Below are 25649 nucleotides of genomic sequence, written 5' to 3'. Positions count from 1 at the left end.
GTCATACATATTAATGAATATGTGTCCATTAAATTACAACTGAAAATACATTTGTGCAATATTATTAGACAAATATTAGCATGAACACATGCTTGTGTGCACGCAAGAGAGCATGCTTGCAAGAGAAAGGGTTGCTATTTACATTTGTAAAGCTAGACCTAATGGTTTCTTGTAATTGAGGAATGCTGCTTTTTTCAGAACATTTTGACTGACCCTTTCTCTATACCCCAAGAAACTTATTTCACGATACAAAAAACAGGGCTCATGTATTAACATACCATGTTATTGCTGTTTTTGTTGAGAGCAATATCTTAGTTTACTTTCTTAAGCTCTCATTTCAATAACTCTCCTTTTGTATGCATCATGCAAATGCAAGTTTCAATGCTAATTAGGTTACATTTATTTTATTTACTAAAGGTTTGCTTTCAGCTATTGAGAAATAGTGCAGGACTGATTTGCACCAGACAATGGCCCTGATTCATGGAATTATTTGTGTGTAAAACAGGGATTTGCGTGCCATTCGGCCCGCAAATCCCTGTTTTACAAATGGGGATTTGCGGGCAGAGTGGCACGCAGGCACATCCCCGTTTTACACGCAAATAATTCCATGAATCAGGGCCAATGTTGGTATGTGGCTTTAGAGATAAAAAGCACAATGGCCTGTATATTGTGCAGTGCAAAATTGACACCAAGCCAATGAACACGTTCACTAACATTTTAGCCTAGATAACTGTTTTAATTTGCACATTTTCAGTGCCAATATAAATTGAGAACTTCCATCCCAGCCACCTACGCCCACAGAATAGATATTCAAATAAATAGTCTACGGAATTTTTATTACCAAAGGCTTGGAGCTTTCCAGAGTGGAAGTCGTTCAGGAGGCTCAGAAGTCCCTTCTCCATCTCTTGAACATCGGACACATCAGTGAGAAATGAATGCTGAATTGGGGCAGACGAGGCACCTTTGGATTCTGCCTGAGATCTCCCCCTCTCTTTTATTCCTCTAATTGGGACAAACATGAGAACGTATGAAACAGAGCCATGGCGACTTACAAAGAACACAAATTCAAGCAAAAAAATCCAGCATCTCAAACAGAAAATGAGTGATCAAATAATTACAAATCTTTTTTTTAATGTATACCTATTGCACTTTAAATTTGTCTATACATTTGAGAGAGACGATACACTATATAAAAACACACGCAAACCAAAATGTATGTACAGCAAACTCTGTCCTATTCCTTGATCTACTACGATCAGGCAATTCAAGTAAAAACGTGTTGTAGTCCATGTCCTATGTCCTCTCGTGCTTCTGACAGATGCCATCTTTGTACGGTTAGTGGGGGTAACAGGAGTGCTTTCTGCACAGCATGCAAGACAGCACGCCCACACCCTCTCCAGACATGCATTACCAGCAGCTACACCATACCTCAGTTCCTTTTGTCTCCGCCTACAAAAACACAAGGACAGTGGGCAAGTGCAGAACATTTGAAGGAAAGAGTAAAATCAAGTTACCTGTAAATATAGTTCTCGAGCAGTGGTGTCTTTCATAGATTCACGGACTTTATTCAAAGAGAGCAAAGGCAAAACCCCTGATAACAACTGATAATATATTTCTAACAAATACATTTCCTAAAGACATATGCATACCATCATTTATATAAATCTACATTTATGATTTTTTTCTAATGCTAGTTTTCTCGCAGCTGTTGAGGCCCTGCCGACCTAAAATCTTCACTCGCAATACTAAACTCCTCAGATTTGTAGCATGCCAGCCATCGTATACACAGCCTCTGAGGAAGACATAGCTGTATGTGCAAATCTGTAAAATAATAAGTTGTCTTGTATAGCGCACCTCTGGCTTTTTGTTGCTTCGCTACACATTGCTTTCTAAGAGAAGACTGAGAATTGTAATTGGGATGGAGAGAGAGGCAGATGTGAAACCTTTGGTGTTGATGGTGCAGGTCAGAAATACCCAGTTCCTATGCATTAGTAGGTTTCTAAAGGGATTGGTAGACCAATTTTGGAAGGGAAAGCCCAAGAAGAACAAATTACTTACCCCTGGTAATGTTATTCCTACTGGATGTTCCTCCCACAGATTCCCCATGTTTGATGTACAGATATCCTGCTGGCAGCTTTGGAAAAAGTTCTGACAGCAGAGGGCGCAGTGCGGCTTCAAGTCGATGTGGGTTAGGTAAGATTTTCATAGGAATGAAAATGTTCGTGACCTGTGTCAACCCCAGAACATTTTTGATTTTACTGGTGGATTATTTTTCCGTATACCTCTGAGTGGGAATCTTTTCCACACTCACATAATCTTTCTCTTTTTATGGGTGTCATTTTTAAGACTCTCCATAGTGTCTTTTAAAAGTTATCCTTTTTGACACTTTTTGGCAATAAGTGCCTGCTGATTTTGGGTTGCCCTAGGGTCTCCCCTTTTAAACTTTCTCTGGCTAACCTTGAGAGAACTACAGTTCCCAAGGGTAGAAAGGCTCTTTGGATCCCTTTTACATGTTGTTTGGTGAAACCAGCACACCCCACCTTCTGTGGAGTGCTAGGGATATACAATGTATGCCCTTTTACACTAAAACTAACAATTCTGTAACAGGGACAAGCTTACCTTTAATGGCTGGTGGCAGCAATACCTTTTATTAATTTGGTGCACCTGTACTGCGGGCCGTGTGCTCAGCCCCAGTAAAGGCACCCATGGGTGCTAATTTTACCAAAATGGCCCCAGTCTTGGTTTTTCGTCATTTTAATGTTCCTTGTCCTTTCTTGTTCCTTCCCCTGACATACAGGTGTTATTTTTATCTTCGGTGGGATTCCTGTGGACTCCCCGCCCAGGCTCCAGGGTGTCTGTGAAGGCAGGAAGCGAGGGAGCAGCCACAACTCTGCAGCCCTTGGTCTTCCAGCCTGAGGGTGAAATTGCAGCTCAAACTGGAAGGCTAGCTGTCCTGAAAGGATTGCCAACCCCCCCAACCCCATGTTGGAATGTTGCAAGGATGTTTGATTGGCTGGGTTACTACATAAGAGTCCGAACCTGGAAGCTGAAGAAGTAGTCGACCACTAAAACCAAAACCGAAGGATGATGAAGGAAAAGCGGCTGAGACGATTTCCAGTGACCGGAGAGCCTGCTGTGTAACAGGAGTCTGCTGTAGCCCTTCCTTACAATCGACCTGGGGATCCAGATACGGACGACCCTGACCCAGAGTCTGGTGAGACCCACCAGACTCAAGAAGACCTGCATTTTGAGCCATCCCACGCCATGCTGCGACCTTGCGGACTGCAATACCCCAATACCCTGGGACCTCGAGCCATTGTGTGGTGCACAGTGTCCCGAATCCCGCTGAAACTTTGTGGGCATCCTGCTGGACCTCCAGAGACACAAATCAAACCCGAAAAGTCCCCTCACCAGAGTGCTGGACCTTTGAAACGATGAGAATCTGACCAGCGATATTCTGTCTTCCTCTGTGCTCCTGAAAAGGCGCCAAATCCACAGAGTAGCAGCCAGCCGCGAGGAAAACCTTGCCTAGAGCCTTCCCTGTGGATACCTGCTGCAAAGTCCCTTCCAAGTTCCTGTTTTCAGTCACCACGACAAGGAATCCACAGACCGGGTTTTTGGCTACTGATCCTGAAGTTCACCTGCTGCTAAATGTTCTTTTGTGCTGAGGCACTGTGCTGGCTTGGGTATTTACTTACCTAAGTCTCTTGTGATTCCTTTGTAGTTTTAGGGTGGTGATTGGGAGGCCTCTCGTCCAGTGCACCAGGGCCCCTTCTGGAATCATCCTAGGGTGTGTTCTGTGAAGCCCCTGACCCTCAACTAACTCTAAAGTAAAATATCTGTTTGAACAGTCTTCCTAAGGAACTCTGACTTTTGCTACTTAAGAACCTATCCTGACACTGCCTGTTGGACACTAGATCCTATAACCCCCCTTCTGCCACTGAGAACACTCATGCTCCAAGAATCAGGGAAAGACTTCTAAAGGATTGGCCCTTTTGCCTAGAAAAGAGAATAAGTTACTTCCTTGTGAGTTGGTCAGTAACTGTAACTCAGAGTGAACAGTTACAAAAGTTCTTACTTACCTTGAATGTGTGTTGCACTATTCTGAAAGGTATATATAAGGTTAGGTTACTCACCTGTGAATTGGTTGTGCCTCCTCCGTAAAATTAATGCTGTTGGTTTCACTTTATTATTCCCGTTAGGATAAATGTAGCTGTGTCTCCCAACTGGGTCTGGCTTGCCCTGACTTGCTGTTAGCCTGTCCAGAATAAGTCTGCATTTACCTACCTAGAATAACTTTAGGTCATTCATAAAGTGTAAAACTGGGTTTTGCTTTCCCTGGTCTGTTTTAGACAGACACAAAAAGAGTCTTAAGGTTTACACCTGCCTTTAAGTTGCTGATAGCTCCTGTAAAATGTGTATAGGTTTTACTAAATAAATTAGAGTTATTGCTTCCCTTAGTCTGTGAACTGAAAAGCAACTGTAATTGTAAATTACACCCCAAGGTCCAACTCCCCTAGAATTTCCGTGTTATCGTAAATCAGTTATAGGTTTATACTGTTCCTAGAATCTGTGTTTCACTATATCAGAAAAGTATATTGTCCAGTTGAAATTACTATGCAATTTCTTGCTGAGCGGCACGGTACAACTGATAGGGTCTACTATCCTGGTATTTCTAAAAGTTATATAAAAAGTAACAATTGGTTCTGATTTCCCTAGAACTCCTGTTAGTTTAGTTTAGTTTATTTATTTATTTGTAGAGCGCAGCTAAGCCCAGAGGCATCTGGGCGCTATTCATACAAGTTACAACAGAGAAGAGAATACAGAGCAATGATACAGTAAAAATGAGTAAATAAGAAGGATACAAGTACGCTTGGTCGGTGCACCTTCAAGCATAGTGTTGTGTTTTTATAATTGTGGTTATATATAATGTAATAGTACTTATTTCTCCCAAGATTTATCTGGGCCTACTTGTAAAAAATAAATGGTTTATTTAAATACAATACATAGTGTTTCAGTGTTTCTTTGAACCATTTGTATTACAATTTCATTTGTACTGATTCTACAGCCCTCTCTCCCTCCTAAGATAAGCCTGGCTGCTCTGTCTAAGCTACCATAACTCAGGTGGTACAGCCTTATACTAAGAGTGGAGTCGTGTACTGCCTCAGTTGAATGGTTTTACGAAGCCCTTCGTTGAACTCCAGAAAAACTGTCCCAACAATGTCCCTCAGCGGTTTCCATTACCATATACGGACGCAACGTCGACAATGGTATAAATAGCATGCACTGTGCCAGTTGCATGAGTTCTAGTCCCCCCACCTCTTTCTGCACAACCGATTTGAGTATTACAAGAACGTGCATGGGCGTTGGGAGAGGTGTATTAAAAAAAATGCACCCACAGTCAGACGGGTAGGCTGGCAGGGAGATGAGGAATCCGTGGGAGGAACATCCACTAAAAAGAAGATTACCAGGGGTAAGTAATTTGTTCTTCTAATGGATTATGTGCTCCCACGCATTACTCATCTTTGATAGACTCCCACAGCAGTTTCATAAAAGGAGGTGGGACCAATGCATTTTTCTTACTGGTTTATATTATGCATAACAGCTTTCCCAAACCTAGCGTCCTGACCCGGCAAGGTGTCCACACAGTAATGTTTTGCAAAGGTGTGAATGGAAGACCTAGTTGCAGCATTACAGATGTCCTTCACTATTACGTGTTTTTGCAGAGCCAAAGTGGTTGCCACTCCTCTGGTGGAATGTGCCCGTAGATTATCAGGGGCATGTTTCCCAGCTACAGAAGAACATTCTGAAATACACAGAATCATCCAACGTGACAGTTTGTTTATTCACGGGCTATCCTAGTCTGTGTCGAGAATAACCAAAAAAGAGCTCATCATCTTACCTGACATTTGCCAATCTGGAAATAAATCAAAAAAACTTAGAGCCTTCTCAGGGTCTAGCCTCCTCTTTGGAAGGATTAGGAGGTGGATAAAATGCTGGCAAGGTCATTTATTGTGTCAGAAGGAATTCAGACACCACCTTAGGAAGGAAGGAGGGACAAACCGGCAAAACTACCTTCTCCATGGTAAATATAGTGAAAAGAGGCTTACATGACAGAGCAGAAGTGATGGCTACCAGAACAATGATTTTTAAGGTTGATAACCTGAGTGGACAGGAATTGAGAGGTTCAAATGGTGCGCCCATCAAAAACGTTAGTACCAAGTTTAGATCCCAAACTGGGACTATAAAAGAGACCAGTAGGAAAATAATGGCCAGTACCTTGAGAAAATGAATCACAATAATAAGAGCCTTGCTCTGGCATGCATTTAAGGATGGATAACACGCCAGGTAGCCCTTGACGGTAGCCACCTGTAGCCCATGATGGGCCAGGTGCAGCAAAAAGTAAGCACTGCAGGTGTATTGCAATTGAAAGGATCAATATATTTAGTTCTACATCAACTGCAAAACATTTTCCAAAGGCAACGGTATAGTGCTTTTGTTGCTGCTCTTCTGGCCGAAAGCAACACCTCCATTACGTCTTCCAGGAGGTTCCAGTATTTGTAGCTTAAACTCGCAGAAACCAGGCATGAAAGTTCAGGGTTCCGATTTCTGGGTGAAGGAGACTCCCTCCCTCTTGTGAGAGTAAGTCCACTCTCTGGGGGAAGACGGAATGGAGGGCAGATGAGCATGTCTAGAAGGACCGAGTGCTATGTCCTCATGCCCCAATCAGGATCATGGACTTGCCGAACTTCCTCAACCTCCTGATGACATGAGGCACGACAGGCACTGGTGGGAACTGTGATGAATCGTGGGATTCAGTGACTTCTCGCCAGGAGGAAGCTTTTCCTTATGAGGCTAGGGAGGTGAGCCCGCTAAGCGATACCCTCATGAGGGATAGAGGCAAGCGAGAGCTCACAGGGAGAGACTGCATCACCTCCCTCCCCTTGGGGACAAACCCTCCCATTCTGAAGAGGAACACCCTTAATCGCTCACTTACAACCCACCACTAACAGCTTCTACCGGCAAAAATTGTGATGAACAAGCTAATGTTTGTTATTGTGATGTAAAGATTGTGCAAGTATGCGAGTAATACAGAGTACTCAGGAAACAGTGAAGAGGGACTTTGACGTTCTGCCTGGGAAGACCAAGCAACGTGTGGTAAATCAAGGAGGAGGAGTCCCTGTTAGAAGGGAGAGAAGCCTGGAAGTTTCAGATCAGCTGTGCGAGGCGAGCTGATAGAGAAAGAGACGTACAGCTTCCGAGCGTGGAAGGAAGCTGGCGTGCAAAGCCAACACGGCAGAGACCAGCGAGTGAAGATGAGGGAAGAAAACCTCAGGCTAGCAACTGATGCCTAGGTGGTGGTGTGACCACGAGGCGGTGGACTGTTGAGTCCAACAACAACACAAAGAACACAGACCCGTTCACAGCAAGGAGCGGGTACAGTGCGCGAGAGAAAAACAAAAAACCACAAAGCAGACTAAAGGAGGAAAGGATCCCATCCTGTAGACATACTGGTGACACTAACCCCAAGAGAAATATGTAATGAGGAAGGGAGGAGACCTGTGAGGGATACAGAATATAAAGAATGGAAGAAGCATACTCGGCCCAGTGAGGACCAGAGGTTAAGATTACCAAAGAAGAGTGGGAAGTTATATGAAAGCACTTGTACTCGTCTCAGTGAAGACTGAATAACGAAGAAAGCTGAGAATTATTATTTGAAGGCTGAAACCTGTACTAATAAGGAAAGAACAATAGAAAACCAAGATGGTTATTACTGGTATATTCATACTTGTCCCAGTAAAGTGTAGAGAAGGGTGAATCATTACTGGAACATTGATATTCGCCCCAGTAAGCCCAAAGAGGTGGCGAGAAGTGAGAATGATTACTGGAATACTCTTACTCATCCCATAAGAATAAAGTGGAAATAAGTGAGACTCATTACTGGAACTCTGATACTTGTCCCAATAACTATCAAGTGGTAGAGGAAAGTGAAAATCCTTTTGGGAATATTTCTATCTGGCCCAGCCAGGCAAAAGGATGGACATTGTATAGAGAAAAAGTGGCAAGTTCGATAAAGAGAGAGACAAATAACCTCAGAAGGGGGATCCAAGGTGTCAAGGGCATGATAGAGGAATTGAGCCTTGTTTCCAAAATGTACAAACTAATTAAAGCAGTCGTCAAGAGCTAACTATGAATACATTACTGAAGTGACTATGCTGAAAAGCAGAACACTGGAGAATGGAGTCTTTTTCCTGGGCCTTAGTCTATTGTGATAGTGGTAGGGAAAGAATAGGTTCGTTTTGGACACAGGACAGATCTTCCTTTTGGACTCACCGACATTGGACGAGCACCCGTTTGTGTTTGGAAGGGAAAACTCCACTAGTTTTAAGGAAATTTAGGAGTTTATCAAATAGAACGTGCAAAGTTTTAAAATGGAAGACACGCCTCTGTCCTTCTGACCCGCCACAGAAAGCATACAGGAGTGGAAAATCCCATCCACTACAAATGCGTCCCCCAGAGCTACTCTGAGGAAATTCCCAGGAGCAGAACAGGCTGCATTTCCTGTAGATACTGGATAAAACAGATCGCCGTTTGGTGAACCCCTCAAGTGGAAGATTTCTAGAATGTCTTCCTGAACTAATTCCCACTAATGGGAGATTGTGCTGTACCTGCTCAGGAGTCTGCCATTGTGCAATCTTCTCCAGCTAGGTGAACAGCCACCAGAGAGATTCCATTTTGCAGTGCCCAAAACCATAGCTGCATTGCCTCCTTGCACAGTTGTAGTGACTCCTACACCTCTCTTGTTGATGTAATGCATGGCCACTGTGTTGTCCATCATTATCAGGACGTTCTTCCCCTTTATGGAAGGCAAAGCTCTAAGGGGTTTATTTGTAGTCTTGATTCTGATGGGGACCAAAGTCTGCTGATCGTGAGATTGCTCATGCGAGCTCCCCATCCTGTGAGGGAAAAATCCTTGACTACTGTTATCTCCGGCCACGGTTGCCAAAAAGGTTCCCCTATCCATCCCATTCTCATTGAATGCCCACCACAGGAGATCCTGTGCAACCTTGTTCAGGACCTGAAGATGGTCCATCATTCTGCCCAAGAACTGTGACCATTGGAATCTGAGGGATCACTGGAGGGACCTCATCCTTAGGAGGGTTTCTGGCACCAGGAGAATGCAGGGTGCCATGACACCCAGCAACCTCAGAAAGTCGAATGCTGCTAGATGTTGGGCGTTCTGAAATCCTGAACCCATCTGCAAGATATGTTGAGCCCTCAACTCGGGAGGTGAGGTTTTCCTCGAGGAAGAGTCCAGGAGTACTCCAATGAATTGCAGCTTTTGGGAAGGTGTCACTTGGGACTTCTTGAAGTTGAGGAAGAAGCCCAGTTTGTGGAGAGTGGCAGGTGCAGTTGCGATGTTCCAGAGTCAGCTCTTATCAGCCAATCGATTAGGTATGGAAAGATGTGAATCCCTCCCCTCCTTAGATTCGCTGCCACCACCACCATCAACAACTTGGTGAGGACGCTCGGGACGGAGGTCAGCCTAGAAGGCACAACTCAAAACTGATAGTGAGAACTGCCAATGGCGAACCTCGGGTGATTTCGAGTGGCACCATCCAATCATGGCGCTAAAGGGTGTGTAGTGACCATCTTGAATCGGTCCTTCCTGCGGAACTTGTTTAAGCATCTCAGGTCCAACTTGGGTCGCAGTCCTCAGTCTTTCTTGTGAACCAGAAAATAGGTGGAGAACCAACCTTGGTATTGCACCGCTACAGGTACTCTTTCAATGGCACCCTTCTCCAGCAGGGAAAGAATCTCCTGCAGAAGGAGCAGGTCTGGTTCCCGAATAGATTGGTGGCTCGGGGGACAACCTGACGGTCTATTTAGAAATGGGAGACAGCACCCTTGGGCCACTGTCTGAAGAACTCAAGCATCAGAAGTAATGTAACACAATCCGTTCGGATGCTGAGAAAACCAGCTGCCCACCAGAGTCCTGTGTGCAAAGCACTCAGAGGTTTTTTGAGTTGTGGCTGTGGCAGCGGGCAATGGGGTAGCAGCTATCTGAGCAGTTCCTCCACCACGTCCCTTAGGGGTATGTGAAAATCGTTGCCCATTTTGGGTCACCAGACCTCTAACTAAGTCCAAAAGAAGAGTAGAAGCAAAAAGAATGCCCTCTCCAAGTGGGAGAAGGCGAATGCTGAAGGATGTCCGGCTTCCAAAGACTTTACAGTCACGTTAGAAGCCTGAAGCTTCTCTAAGCGGTCATCGGCTTTTAACTCAAAAAGGTAGGACCCATCAAAGGGCATGTCCAGAAGTCTTGACTGGACGTCAGGAGTAAAACCAGACTTGCACAGCCATGCTAACCTTCTGATGACTGCACTTTAACCCATAGAATGGCCAGCGCAATACCACGCATCAAGCCTCAAGCCTCGATTGGAGTGATTGACATGTTGCCTCCATGCCATCACTAATGAGGTTGGGAAAGCCATTCACCATCCCTCATTCCTGGTTATTGGCTACCTGGGAGATTACATTCAAGAAAATGGATGTATATTTTGCTAATGCGTTAAGATGCATTAATGGCCTTGAGGGCCATGCTCCCAGCAGCGAACACGCTTTTGGCTAGCAAGTCATATTTTTGGTCATCCCGATCAGGTGGGATGGATGAATAAGCAGCTGCCTTAGAAAGACTGCCTGGACCACCAAGCTCTCTGGAGTAGGATGCCTTGAGAGAAAAATCAGGATCAATAATGATCTATACTTCTCATCAACTCCTTATTGACAAGAAGAGTGGTGTCAGGCTTTTGCCAGTTCTCAAGGATGCCGTTTTTAAGTGCTGAAGCAAAAGGCAGAACAGGTTCTGTGGGAGGGCGTTTATCAACAATGTCCTTGAGGGCATCATGAACTATGTAATTTGTACGACGTCCCTAACCCAAATACTCAGTGACCCTGTTCATAATTTCCCACTATACAGCACTTGGATGAGCATTTATGTCAGGTTCCACTTCACGAGGAAGTGTCCAAGCCACTGGCTTCCTTCAGGGACGTAGCCAAGTCCTCCAAACGAGAATCCTCAGAAATAAGCTCTTCACGGTCATTAGGCGTGCCAAAACATTCATACCCAAAGGGTACAACTTCACCATCTTCCTCAAAGAAAGATCCAAAAGACTAAAAAGTGCTTCTTTGATTGTGGCTTAAAGTCCAAAGTTCGATCCGATGTCGATGGCTTTGATGTCGATGACTTAGACATCAAGTCCTTCGATAATTAAGATATTGAAGCCAAAGGCTTCAATTCAAATCCTGTGGTCGACACTGTTGACACTACTAGAGTAGGCATCTCAGAGGCCTTCTGACCCAGGCTTTTGGGCACGTGAGTCAAAGCCTTTGACGATCACTGCTGGCTTTTGAGGGTGCAGTGAGATTGAATTTTTTTGGCTCTTTCGGGGAACCAGGAGGGGCTCCAATCAAAAAGACGTCCATCATTTTCAGGCTGAACATTTCCCAATTGGCTGCTGAGGTCGACTTATCTGGGAAACCTACCTGGCTCTGGTCAGGTGAGGAGTCGTAAGACGAAGAACGGTGGCGTCCCCCCTTTGATCTTTTTCGTGAAGACAAAGAATGACACAAATCGCTTCTAGAACTCAACTGCTTTGAGTGTTTGGAGCATCTTTAGGCCTTTCAGGTTATTTGTGCCTTGAAGTTCTGCCTTCAGAAGATATCCTCTTCGAAGGAGTAGTGGGCAGAAATGTTGAGACGGATCGAACTAGAGCAAGTTTTGTCTTCCACTTTCTCAAGGCCTTGTCATTCATCTACTGGCAGGAGCAGCACTCAAGGATCTTGTGCTCCTTACCAAGGCATCAGAGGCATATCCTGTGCGGATCTGTGATCACCATTGAGTCACAGTCTGTACACCGCTTAAAACCAGTCTCTGGAGTAGACATACTCTGAACACCTAAAACAAATCTGTGGAAGAATCTCTGAGCTGACTCCCAATCGTCCCTAGAGCTTCCCGTGCATGCGGAAAACGTAACTGAGGCAACGGGCGCAGTGCATGCCATTTATACCATAATCAACGTCATATCCATTCTCGGGAATGTCCACTGAGGGACATCGACTCGACACTGCACAGTGCGCTCTGTTGTTGAAAATATGTCTGACGCTGCAAGCAGGATATCAGATGAGGAATCTGTGGGAGGTCATAATCCATTAAAAAGTAGTATGTAGAGCATCATTGCCTTTTTATGTGGGGTAGCATGACAGGAGAAGCAGAGTAGACTTAGCTTTGTTGCGTTCTAGCAGTGTTAGCTAGATCTGTGATGGCCATCAGTGGTGGATGTAAGAGTGTGGTGCAAGCCAGAGATGTGCAAAACCCTGACATTGTAAAAACATCCAAGAGGGAACTAAAAGTGTTATGAACTGGGAAAGACATTGGGGAACCAGCTAGGAGATGGGAGTCATTCTCCTAGCCCCACAAGAACTTCATGCAATTACTGATTTTTCTGTTTTGTTACGGAGAACCCAGTACTCGTTTTCAACAATTTGAGAGGTGTTTGGGACGCTCTACATCCAGTAGAAGGGAGTAATTTTTCTGGATTACTAACAGTAGCAGGACTTTAGCCCTGTCGCTACAACAAAATACCATAAAGTAAGAGCATTTGAGACTGGGACAGTGCTTTTTTGTTTTGACACAAACAGACTTCCTGACGAGTACCAGAGTTTATTTAGTGTAGGTAGGGAAATCTCCTTAGCGTTCGGGATAGATGGGTTTGGTTTTTCATTTAATAAAAGTCTATATCAATCCCTATGGGACCACTAGGTCAGTCTCTTCATTCCTTGTCGCCACAGTAGACCTACAGAGTGAGGGTTGAAGCAGGAAAAGGTAACATACAGGGCTTTCCAGGCTGCAGCAACGGGTAGGCACCTTGGTGGTAGTTTGAAGATGGTTAAAGTTGCTTTTTTGTTACAGAGAAAGATTCATTATGGTAGGCTAGAGGTGGGGTGCAAGAGGCGTTCTAAGGTTTCTGTAGTTTTGTAGCTGGATTCAGTGGGCAACAGTTCAGGCAAGTCTTCCTCTATACATAGACGTTTGAGTAAGGAATTGCAGAGTTCGGTTGCTCAGAAGGAGAAAGTGGAGTCTGCATTTTTTTCTATGGTTGAAGGTGAAACCCTTTACTAGTGAATTGTTGCTAGACCGTAGTGCTCTCGAAGGTGTGTGGTGCAAGAATTTATTTTTGAAGGATTACGGTGTCATGATGCCCGCTCCCGGGGAGCCGGTTCAAGCCCTGCGTCCCCGAAAGCGGACATCCAGTCCCCAAGGAAGGACCCAGCAACCCCATATAGGGGCCCTTTGGACGCCTATGGCGCCAGGCTCATAAAAGACATCAGTCCTGGCGCCATAGGCGCCAGGCTCATTATGGGAGTGCTTGGGTGCACTTACCTAATGCAGACCATGCTGCAGGATCCCGGCCTCCTTCAGGCCTGAAAGGAACTACTTTACCTGTGGGACTTATTTACCATCCGGGCGTGGTCGGGGAAGGATACATACCTGGAACTTCTTCCAAGGCTATTTAAACCCCACCCAAACAGCCACACGTGCTTCGCGTTGTTCTGCATCTAGCAGCTGGACGCTCACCGTGTCTGCTCCTGCATCCTGACTTCTGCCACGCCTACCAGCATCCTGGATCACCTGCAAAGGAAGAGAAGAAGAGAACAGAAGAAGGAAAAGTCCTTACCTGCTAAAACCGCATCCCGGAGACATCTCGCCGACAATCCTGAAAAGGAAGACTTTATTTAAAAGCTCATCGCGTCGATCGCTGCAGCGCCGCATTCCACTCACCTTTACAGGGCGCCTCCATGTTCAGCAGCGATCATCCGGATTCGCAGTCACGCCCCAGCGCCTAGGGAGAAAAAGACCAGAACAAAAGGTGAGAGAGAGAAGGGAATAAGGAAAACTAAATCTCCATGTTGAGACTTACTTGTTGATTCATTCCCTCTCCATTTCGGGTCCGCGCCGCATCCTGGCATTTCCGGACCCCGGCCCCTAAGGGGAAAAAGAGACATCAGCCTTAATGAGCGAATGAAAAGACATTACCAAAAAAAGCTCATTAAAGACTTAACTGATTTCTACAAGGATTTCACCTCTCATCTCGGGTCGGTGCCTGTTCCCCGGCATTCCGTACCCCGGCCCCTATGGGGAAAAAGACACTAGCATTAGTACATTAATGCATGGACACAAGGGGAACCTCTTATCAAAAAACTTACCTGGAAGCCAAGCAAGTTTGGTTCTCACCAATCCGAAAATCCAGTGAAGTAACTGGATACCAACGTGCCCCTGCATCAGAAGCAGGATGGAGAGCTCGTCCTTCCAGACCCTAAGGTGAGACGCTACGAGGAATCACAGAAGGGTTTCGAGGAGGGTGAGAGGGGAAAGTGGGAGGCCGATTGCATTACCCCGCAGACAGTTAATCCCCTATTTTCACCTACAGAAGGATACTTCTGCGAGCCAGACAAGCCAGATTTGGGGGCCCGGTCCAGTCCGTCTTCCGAACCCTGCGCATCACCTTAGAAGAGGTCACAGCAGCGCGAACCAGGCCAGCGCCTCTGTGGGAGTCAGGTGAGCGTTACATACGGGCCTTTGTTGTCATAATTCTGGTGAGCAATGCATAGGGTTTTGAAGTGAATCCTTTCTCGGATTGGGAGACTGGCGTGTGTGAAGTGCTGGGATGATGAGTTTATGCCCTTACAGATCAAGTATTAAAATCGGTCTGCCACTGTTTGGCGTCAAGTAGATAATCCCGTATTCCAGAGTGAAGAATGTTGGCTTAATCCAGTTGTGATAATAACAGAGAGAAAAGGTATGGTTCCCTGTGTGAATGTTAGGGCATGATCGGTCATAAAATGCGTTTGTGTTTGAAGGCTTAGTGCCGCTGGTCAGATTTTCTGCTTTGGATTGTTGAGCTGAAGTCTGTAAAAGGTCATCTTGGAGTCCACATATGTGAGGTAGGCGTTGATGTCCATAGTGTCTGTTGTTGGGTCACTAGTACGTTTTTAGAGAACTTGGGTGTTTAGGCACAATTGAAGCAAGGGAAGCCTGTGTTGCAGATGAGCTCCAGGAGGGAGTTGAACAAAAGAGAAAAGAGGCTGGAGGTTTGGGCTACTTCTCATGTCAAGTTGAGAGGAGTTGATGTGAAAGTCATCAAACATTTCTTTTCTTCCAGTCACGAAGGACACGATTATCCTGATGTCCGTTAGTCTCTTTAGTAGTATCGCATGACTGATGGTGTTGAATGCTACAGAGATGTTCAGTAGGAAGTATGCACCATTTTAGTCGGTGTCTGCTTTGTTTTTTAGGGTAAAGGAAACCAGCAAGGGTGGATTCCTTTACCCTGACTCGAATTTTTAAAGATTTTGCAAATTAAAAGGTGTTAGTGAATGGGGGTTGTTGGCTGGGTTGCTTGGACCTGCTGTGGGTTTTTTGAGGAGGGGTTTAGTGAAGGATGTTTTGAAGGCAAGCAGGCTGGTCCCTTTGGTTGATGGAAATAGAACAAAAACTTAGGAAAGCAAGTACCAAACTGCTATGTTTTGTAATTGTTGTGCATATGGTGAGAGGGCATAGGACTGGCAGAGACCCTACAAATTCGCTGGAATGGGTAATGCGAAGCATTTTTGAGTGAAGAGACCGTGAAAAGCAGATAATGAGAGTGTGGAAAAGCTTGTCGTCTCTTCCCTACGTGTGTGTGGACTGGTTGGTCCTTCCTTGTCAATGTGGCATTCGATTTGTTGCATTTTATTGAAGTGTGATACAATGAAATCAAAGTTATTGTGTGGCAACGGGAGTCGTTTTGTGAGTTTTTTGTATTCATGGAGAATTTTAAAATCTTTCTTCTGCCCGTGTAACGCAGACTTGAGATTTAGGGTTTTTTGCTTTGATTATTTCTGTTCTCCAATTCCCTAGTTGACAGTGGTAGGCCAGTTTATCAGTTGCCAGGTTGCTTGGTCTCCAAATTTCCCCGAGCTTTGGTTTTTCTTTTTTGATATGGTCCGGCTTGGGGATAAATCATTTGGGATCTTGATTTATTTGGAAGGTGTTGAATAGTTTCTTTGGAGCCATTGCATTCAGTGATCATCACATTTGGATTAACACTACCCTAACGGGTCATCGGTGTGATCCAAGGATCATCAAAACGGGGAGTTATGGACTGCAACATTTTCAGCAGCGACTCTACTTCAATTGTCTTTGCATGGATCTGGGTAACATATTGGGCTCTAATGCTGAATTATAAAAAGGGAGTAGTGGTCTTCCCAGGTTAATCGGGCTCATACAAAAATTGTGATATTCTCGTTGCATAAAAGGCCATACAATGTGTGCCCGCCACGTAAATTGGCCTTTCAATCAATTGTTTGATGTGAATGTTGCGAGATTTGCACAGAGAGACAGACTTTGTAGCCACATGTTCTTCCTTTGAGCCAGATATTGAAATCTCACAGTATTTAGAGGTGTTGACAGTCTATGGAGAGGTCAGCGAACCCTTCTGCCAGGTTTTCAGCAAATAAAGTATTAGAGAAAGGAGGTCTATATACGAGGAAGAAGGTTAGTGTGAACATGCGAGAGGTTGGGCAAACTAAGAGGATGGTTTTGTACTATGGGATATAGATTGGAGTTAGAGCGTCAATGCAATCCCTTTGAATTCCTCCCCTTGTTGTCCTGCTGTTAAACAATGTTGTATGCAGCTGGAATGGATTGTTGTATTAATGGCGAGTGATCATTTCAAAACCAGGTTTCAGTGAAGGATAGGTCTATTTTGCCTTTGTTAGGAAGGTCTCAGATGCCAGAAGCATTTGCGACTGATCAGGCTTTGAAGAGACATATGTTGCTAAGAAATGTTATGTGATTCAACACTGTAAGCAGTGAAAGTTGATCTGCGCTGTGTTGCTAAATGTTCTTGGCAATTGCTTTCGTCCTCTAGTAAGGTCATTAGAATTGTTTTTAATGGAGTCTGGATGATTTAACTGGTTCCAATGCGGAATGACTGGTTAATTATGTGATTGCAAGTAAATATGCTCATTTTGGATCTTTTATTTCAATAGAAGTGTGCAGTACATAAATGGGAGGAGGATGCAGTAGTTACCTTCACTTCAATGTTTTTCCGAATTGTTTGTCTTACTTCGGTCTCTTTTTGTATCCTTGTCCAGACAGTAATCCAGCATTGTCACGGTGGCAACTCCTCACACCACCTCTTCATGCGTCCTAATGCTTTGAGTGGGTGATTGTATGACATGTCTCCGTCATGCCCCAGAGAGTCAATGAGGAATCCATCACACACCGCTAAGTAAGAGGATAGCAGAAAACTACAAAAGTCGTAGGTCATCCACATTGTCAATTGTCCAGATGTTCTGCTTTACGCTATAGTATAATTATGGTCCCCACTACATAGTGCCAGAATGGACAGGTCCTCTACAACCCTTTGGAAAACTCTTACTTTTAGCCTTCAGGTTAACCTCCACCGATATAACCTGGTCAGTGTCTGATGTTTCAGGTCAACATAGGCCCGATGAATACCTCTTAAAAAAGGCAGGACTATTTTCTCCTTAGGTTAATGCTGCCAATCCCCACCGAGAGGTGGCCCATGCCACTATTAGCTGGTCACTGCAGGGTTTAAAAATCACTGCTTGTTTCAACAGTTTGCAGCTATTTCTGTTATAAGACATGGAGAAGAGTGCTTTGTCAAAATAGCTGCAATATACCAGGTGTAAATAAAAAATAGGATCCAAGGGCTGGAGAGCCTACATTTCCATAGGTGATTAAGTTCAGTAGACACCCTACCGTCCCCCTCAGAACCCCCTTGGCCTTTTGGGCATTCCAGCGCAGCAGGGACAGACCTGGTTAAGGTTCCGAGTACAAAGCCTTTCTAGAACCACATAGATTGGTGCTCTGTCAGATCCCCTATTAATATGAGCACCGCTCAGCAGACACTTCTACGTTTTCTGAGGAAGATAGAGTGAAGGGCTCTGATGCAGATGAAAGAACAGCCATCTTCTAGCCAGCATGAGCATGCCACGCAAAGCAACAAACATTAATGCTGTTTTTCAGTAGCAGGTTAAAACATGTTAACAGCATCTGGAGAGACTTAATCGCACAAGAGGGCACTTCAATCTACAGCTAAATGACCTGTTCTTTGTTAGAGCGCTTACAGTAAAACACATGTAAAGAGCACTATGAGAAGAGGAACGTTTTATGTTTTATTTTTATAACAATTTGTATTTTTAAAACAACACAAACACAACAATATACACATCATTCTTCGCAGTCAATTGCCATCAAACATCTTACCCGCTCCCCTTTCCCAACTCTCAACTCCTCCTCCCTCCCCCCTGAGCCTACCCTATACATCGATACCAGTCTCTCTTATATCGGTATCCCTTCATCTGTGGATACAGGTTCACTTGTGGGTGTCTCTGCTATTTTTTTCAAGTATCGTATACAGAGACGGTCAAATCAGCTATAAGCTGTTTCCACATGTTTACCCCTCTTACTCCCATCTCCTCCTCTCTGCGTGGCGCTTCCATCCACACAGCAGTTTCCGCATAGGCCCATTTTAACAGATCCGCCCACCAAACGCGCACTACTGGTCTCGTCAGTGCCTTCCATCCCGTTGCTATTCTCCGTTTCGCCAGTATGTACACCAGGTCATTAAACTTACTCACATGTTTAGCCTGCCTAGGTCTCGGGAAACACCTGAGCAAGCAGGCTTTTGGGGAATATACGTCTAGCGTGATCCCCGCATTCTCCATTAGCTGCGCTGCTTTTCGTCAGAATCTATTGATTTCCACACATGCCCAGAACATATGCACCAAGTCGGCATCTCTCGCCCCACATTTCTGGCACGCTTGGTTCACTGCTTGATGAAACTTTTGTGCGGAGTCAAATATGCGCCATGTGTTACATATAGCTGGATATGCTGGAATCTAGCGTTTCGTGATACCTTAAGATATTTTTTACTCTGTCCCATTCCCCATCTCACAATGGCGCTCCCAGGTTTTCCTCCCACTTCCCACTCTCTTGATCTATTCCTCCTCCTATTGCAGACATCCATAACTCATATGCACAAGATCTCATGTCCCCCTTCCGATACATCATAAAAGGAATCGATCGCTCTATTCGGTTGCAAATGCGTGTCAGGGTCCTGCCATCTCAATCTCACGCGTTTCAGGAGTCTCACATGTGTGATGTACTGGTGTCTGCTACTAATTCTTCAAATCTCTGGGTTTCCCTTCCTTATGTACATCTCCTACTGTGGCCACTCCTATAGGTTCCCAATTCTTTTGTATGTTTTTCCTAGTCTGCTCATCTGTCTCCGCCAGTGCCACCTGTGCGGAATACGGTGCTGTACAGCCCAGCAGCCGCAGCGCTCTATGCCATATATTGCAGCCCAGAGGCAGCAGGAGGTGCCCATTGGTTTTATGTAAGTCGTATAGCCATATCACTTCCTTTAAAAAGTACAGACTGCCCGCCGTTTTGAACAGCCCCAATTCCGTAGTCTGTTCATCCGACAGCCACCTGGCCACGTATTGCAGCTGGCGAGCTATAAAGCATACCTCAAAGTTGGGCAGTTTAATGCTTCCCTGGTCATAGGAGTTCTGGAGCTTCCACAACGCCACCCTATTCCTTGAGTTGTGCCAAATGAAGCTCCTACATGCACTATGTAGTTTATTAAAGACATTTTTTGGGGCCGCGAAAGGGACGTTGGCAAAATAATGTAAAAGGCTCGGTAGCACCACCATCTTCAGTAGCGCTGCCCTGCCCATCATGGTCAGTGGTAACCTCTCCCAGAATGTTATGCTTTTTGCTATCCTCTCCATCGCTTTCTCTGTGTTATGTCTATGTTCCTCCTTGGGTTCATGATATATATCCACTCCCAGGTACCTGAACGTGGTCAGCTCCCACTTGATAGGCAGCACCGGCAAGAAAAACATGGGCTTCCCTTTATAACCCACTAGAGGGTACAGCTAGGATTTCTGAGTATTTACCGATATACCTGACACTAAGGTGTACCGTGCCAGCAGCTCTAGGACATATTGCAAATTCTCCTCCGGATTTCTGAGGTACGGCAGCATGTCATCTGCATAAAGCGTGCCCAGATGCTCGCCGTCCTGTGTGCTCACCTCTACCTCTCCAAACCCTGCCCTCAAGTAAGCCGCCAGTGGCTCTAGCGCTTGTATGAAGAGCATTGGGGACCATGGACATCCCTCCCTCGTTCCCTTACTTAGTTGCCACCGCTCCGAGATAACAGAGCCCGTTTTAACTCTGGCCATTGGGGCATTATATAACATTTCTACCCACCTTATATATGTGGGTCTGATGCCAAAAGCTCTCAAGACCGCCAGCAACCAGGGCCACTGAATTGAATCAAATGCTTTCACCGCATACAGCGAGGCCACTGCTACCTCATCTGTCTTCCCCTTTGTGTAATCTATTATGTGTGTAGTCGCCTCAGATTGTCGGTAATATTCCTCTGTGGGACATACCCTGTTTGGTCCGGGTGGATTATCTTACTTATCATTGATCTCAATCTCACGGCCATGACTGCCGTGATAATCTTACCATCCTGGTTCAGTAGAGACAATGGTCTATACGATCCGCATTCAGTCGCTGGTTTATTTGGTTTGAGGAGGGGGATAATTACCGACTCTCTTAGTGATTCGGGTAGCTTCCTTTGTTCTAATGCTTCATTCAACATCGTCAACAAAGGAGGGAGGATGTCTGCAATGTATTCATTGTAGAACTCTCTAAGGGGCCCATCCGCTCCTGGAGCCTTGTTCGTGGGCAGGCCTCTGATCACAGCTTCTAATTCTTCAGTTGTTATCAGGACTTCCAGTCTGTCTCTATCCTCTAAAGAGAGACGGGGGAGGTTTATCTCTGATAGTGCACCTTGTATATCCACCACTTCCTCCCCCGTGGGTACATTGTACAGGTCTCTATAAAAGTCATAAAAACACTCAGTTACCTCTTCTTAGGCTTCTCGCAAGCGGCCATCTGCACCTTGTATCGCCCGTATGGGTTGGTACGCAGTCTCGTTTTTATATAGCTATGCCAGAAGGCGGCCAGGCTTATCCCCCTCTGCATGTTAACGCTCAATATATTTCTTATAACTCAGGTTACCCAGCCTCTCCCATTGTGCTATGCATTCCTGTTGGAGGTGCAGCGATTCTTTTGCCTCCTCTCGCGTCCCACTCCCATTCTTCATCATGTCTTCCAATTTGCCCTCTGTCTTCTGCAACGTTTCCTCCATTTCCCCTTGTGGCCCTTTGGACTTGGCGATCGCCTCTCCCCGCACCACTACCTTAAACGCCTCCCACAGCACCCCGGCTGAACTTACACTACCGGTGTTGTGTCAAATATTCCTGCACCACCGATCCCATGGGCTCCCTAAACCCTGCATCTTTCAGGGCCTCCACTCTAAGTCGCCAGGTGGGGATCCTTGCGCGGGGTGGTCGTGTTTGCCACATAATAACTAGGGGCACATGATCTGACCAAACTCTAGCCTTATATTCTGCGTGTGTGAACTCGTCATATCATCACCAGCAAACATGTAGTCTAGTCTTCTGTACAAGTTCTATGGGGCCGAATAATGTGAATATGTCCGATCTAGTGGGTGTAACTTCCTCCACATATAGTTTTAGGTCTTGCATCAGTGCCCTCAGAGCTTTGGCCGCTGGGGTTGGTTTAGAAAACGTATTATCCAACCTGTTTTGTGACGGGTCTATCGTGCAATTGAAGTCCCCCCTCCCCATATGAAGCCGCAGTCCCTATGTGGGCTAATCTGGGAGTATAGTGCCTTAAAATAAGCTGTGGTGTTTTGATTTGGGGCGTACGTGTTTATGACGCATATCTCCTTGTTCTCAACCATACCCCTAATGATAGCCATCCTGCCCTCTTTATCTACTTCAGTCTGGAGGACCTTAAATGGGACCCCCTGGTGCCACCAAAGTAAAGACCCATCTTGCATACGTTGAGAAGGCCGTACCCACAGTAATACCCTTCCATTTCCTTACCAGTGTACCCAATTTATCTCTGGCGAGATGAGTCTCTTGTAGAAGCGCTATATCAAGTTTCTGCCTCCTGAGGTATGTCATGATTATATTCCTTTTCATATAGCTATTCAACCCCCTGACATTCCATGTTAAAATCCTTACATCAACGATTTTCGTAGACCGCGTCAGCTGCCACCCGTTTACTCTGTTCTCTCTTTCGAGTCCCTTGTGTATATATGTAGCCCCCCAACCCCCAAATCTCCCCCACTACCCCAAACTGTTGCCCAGCTCCATCCCTGGATCTCAGGCTACCCCGCATCTAGGCCTTTTCTCAGTCTGTACCGGTACTCAGGATTCCGATGGAGGATACCGTCCTACCAGTACCCTAACTAACTATCGGGGGTAATAGCGTGTCTCCTAGTACTGCACTCTTCAGCGCCGTACCTGCTTTCATGCTAACAGTGTGCTACACAACTTATGCTCGTTTAACCCTCTCATGTGTGTCTTCTCCATTCTAAACATGACTTTGTTCAATTTTAATTATATCCCGTGGCTGAAAATCTCTGATCCCGGCATTACCCATCAATGTTCAGTCTATCAGCGGCTCCTCTGTTCTGCAGTACCGGCTCCACAGGGATACCTATTCACTTCTCTCGACTCTTGTCCACCTGGTCATCAGAATCCGCCAGGCAGTTCATCATGTCCAACCACGTAGTTACCTCCTCACGGGGGTCAAAAAACCATGCTTTATCTTTAAGCAGTACTTTCAGCTTCGCGGGATACAGCAACATGTACTTAAATCCAGACTCGTGCAACCTCTTTTTCACCGACACGTAACTCAGACGTTGCCTCTGTACCAGGAAGGTGTAATCCGGATATGCCCCGATAGTCGCTGATGCTCTGCTTATAATCCCTCCCTAAGTGCTCCAGGATTTTCTCCCCGCCTTTGTAATTCTGTATCTTGGCGATGATTGGCTGCGCAGGGGCTCCCGGTGGCGGCCTTCTAGTCTGGGCTCTGTGCGCCATCTCTACAGTGAACCCTTGGGTGAGCTCTCCAGCGCCTATTTCTTGCAGCAGCATGTTCTCTATGTAATTCGTCGGGTCCGGATTTTCGACTCCCTCCGGCAGGCCCACAATGCGGACGTCGTTTCTGCACGCGCGTCCTTCTGCCTCCTCCACTCTGCTGCAACAAGTGCTTAACCCAGAGAACAATGTGTCAACCTCCTCAGCGTTCGCAATGCAAGTGGTCGTGTTTGCTTCCACCTGTTTTTCCAGCCCTCCTGTGCGCTCAGATAGCGCCTTGAAATCTTGCCTGAGGTTGACATCCACGCTAACGGCATCTATCTTGGTCTCCAGCGCTGTCTTCAGTTCCGCAATGGCAGTGTCAATCTTGGAACCCCACGAAGATTTCAGCTCCGTGATAGCTGCCAGGATCTGTTGATCGTCCCGTGCTGGAGTCATATCTTCTTGTGTGCTGCACTCCAGGGTCTTTGCGTCACCTGTTGCATGGGATGCTTTGGCGAAGATGTCTATTGGCAGCTGTTTTCCTTTTGGTTATTTCATTTTTGACACCATTTCGCTGCTTTTAGTGCCACTGTTCCATTATCTCTACTTGCGACTGCTCGTTTAGGCTGCCAAGCCTCCCGGCCCTTGCTTCAGTACGACCCCTTTCTGCCTTCAGTGCCTATTGCTGTACAAGTGCTGACCTCCGTAACAAAGTCCCGTATCAGCATGTAATCCGCCTCACCTTCCTGCAATATTCATGCCCTTTTTATGCTTCCAATGTTATTTGCGGTAATTTCCTGCTCTGAGCAAGTTCTGGTTACACTGCTTGTGTCAACACCAGTCTGCGGGCCGGAGTAAGGTTGTTTCAGGCTCCTCCTCAGTATAGCCTCCACTCACAAGCGCGCCAGTTCCATTCTTGCGCACCCCTTCGCAGTTTGAGCTGTGCTATTGTCTGCACCTTGCAAGGCCCCACCAGAGTGCATTCATTTATCTGTTAATTCCGCTAACACCAGCCACCCCAGTCTCTGCCGCTCGTATTGGTCGAACTGGCTGCAGGACCCAGCAGTGTCCTCCTGGGTGCAGCACCTTCAGTGCTCCTTGTGAGGGCACCGCCTGATCAGTCCCCTCTCACCGAGCCTGCGTCCGTAGCGCTAACGAGGATTTTCAGCAGACTTCTGCGCCCTGGGGCTCCGCCCTGATTGTGTTTAACAACTGCAGCTGTAAATGCCAAGGTTCAGCATGTCAGGCTTCCCTACCGTCCAGTGGCATCCACATAGTGCTGCTTGTGTGCTGCAACCCGCACATTACATGTTCCTTGGGTCTTTGGTCCCTCTGGTGTTTCCGGTGGCGGACCTCATGGTTCATGTGCTTGTCATCTGCTCCAGCTATGGTGTTTAACCTCGTACGTGTATCCACGTAGCCGGCACTTTGTATCCGTCACTAACTCCAATGTCTCTCCTCTCATTTACTGCTTTCCCGTTCGGAGTGGGCGGTGCAACGTTTTTCTGGATACTGTTGCAATGTTCTGTCTATTTAGATCCGTTGAATGCACAGCATGACTCGCCTGCTCTTTGAACCATGTCCACTGTGCTCGTCTTCACAAACAATTCTTCGCCCCTGCCTCTTATAGTAATTAATATTGTACGTTTCACCAAGGCGCCCTGCACAGCACGGCCATAAAAAGTCGTACCGTCCGTCTCTGTGCCACGGCCAGACCGCAGTGTCCTGTTCTACACCCCCAGTTCACGCCAGGATAGTCACAGCGGGTGCCTGCAGGTCCTCCCTCATCATATAGTTCGGGGCTGGGGTGCGTTTATTGCAATGGTCTGTGTACCACGTTGTCTGGGCACTATGCGCTCCGCTACTCTCACTTTCTCCGCGACTGCCAGCTGTAATGCGTCCCTGTGGACTCATGTGTCTGTTTCGCGGGTACACTCAGCGCCGATGGTACGCTGTTATATCAGGCTTGCATGACCGTCTATCACCGCAGTCTGCTCCGGCAGCAGCTCCATTCTTTGTTATAATGCAGGCGCCATTTTCCATTCGTCTGCCACGAGCTTCACATACACGATTGTCCGTATATCCTTATTTCTGCGCTTCTGATTTTCCTGGGAACGCTATCTTCATATTCACAGCATGTTCCCACAGTAATATCTCAGTTCAAAGCTTGAGTGTCTCAGCCTCATCAGCCATGTAGGTCAGTATTTTCCAGCATCAGCAGGGCTCCAGAAGACACGTCCTATCCCATGGCTGCTTGGCCACGCCCCCAGAAAGTTTTATGGTCAGTAACATGCACACCTAGGTTTACTAACGCAGCAATGTTCACAAAATGCACATGGGGTGGCCACATGGCTACATAGCAATGTCCAAAGTGGGATCTTATTTCACAAAATCTATGGAAGCAGTATTTTCTCCAACACAGTGGACATTCCTACCTTCATAGAATCATCTCCTTTTAATGGTATATACAGGTTTCATGAAAGGAGCAATTTGGTGGGAAAAGGGGGCGATATAATTCTTTTAAGCTAGGCACCATTTCCAATGCAAATTATAATAAAACATAAAAAAGTGGTTACCAGAAATGTAGTAGGTCAACAGATAATCCAGGA

General features: G+C 46.0%; 1 protein-coding gene across 10 annotated transcripts in view; it reads right to left on the bottom strand.

Annotated features, from left to right (window-relative positions):
• The window catches only part of CCDC28A (coiled-coil domain containing 28A), a 414393-nt gene that overhangs the window by 286544 nt on the left and 102200 nt on the right, over nt 1-25649 (bottom strand). For all 10 annotated transcript variants that reach the window (XM_069608099.1, XM_069608094.1, XM_069608102.1 and 7 more), the window contains exon 3: nt 842-1002. In XM_069608099.1, coding sequence (XP_069464200.1) covers nt 842-1002 — 161 coding nt within the window. The remainder of the gene's footprint in view (nt 1-841; nt 1003-25649) is intronic.

This window comes from Ambystoma mexicanum, chromosome 4q (assembly GCF_040938575.1).
Source record: "Ambystoma mexicanum isolate Mex_15411 chromosome 4q, UKY_AmexF1_1, whole genome shotgun sequence".
NCBI classification, from domain to species: domain Eukaryota; kingdom Metazoa; phylum Chordata; class Amphibia; order Caudata; family Ambystomatidae; genus Ambystoma; species Ambystoma mexicanum.
This window is presented reverse-complemented; position numbering and strand designations above follow the sequence as displayed.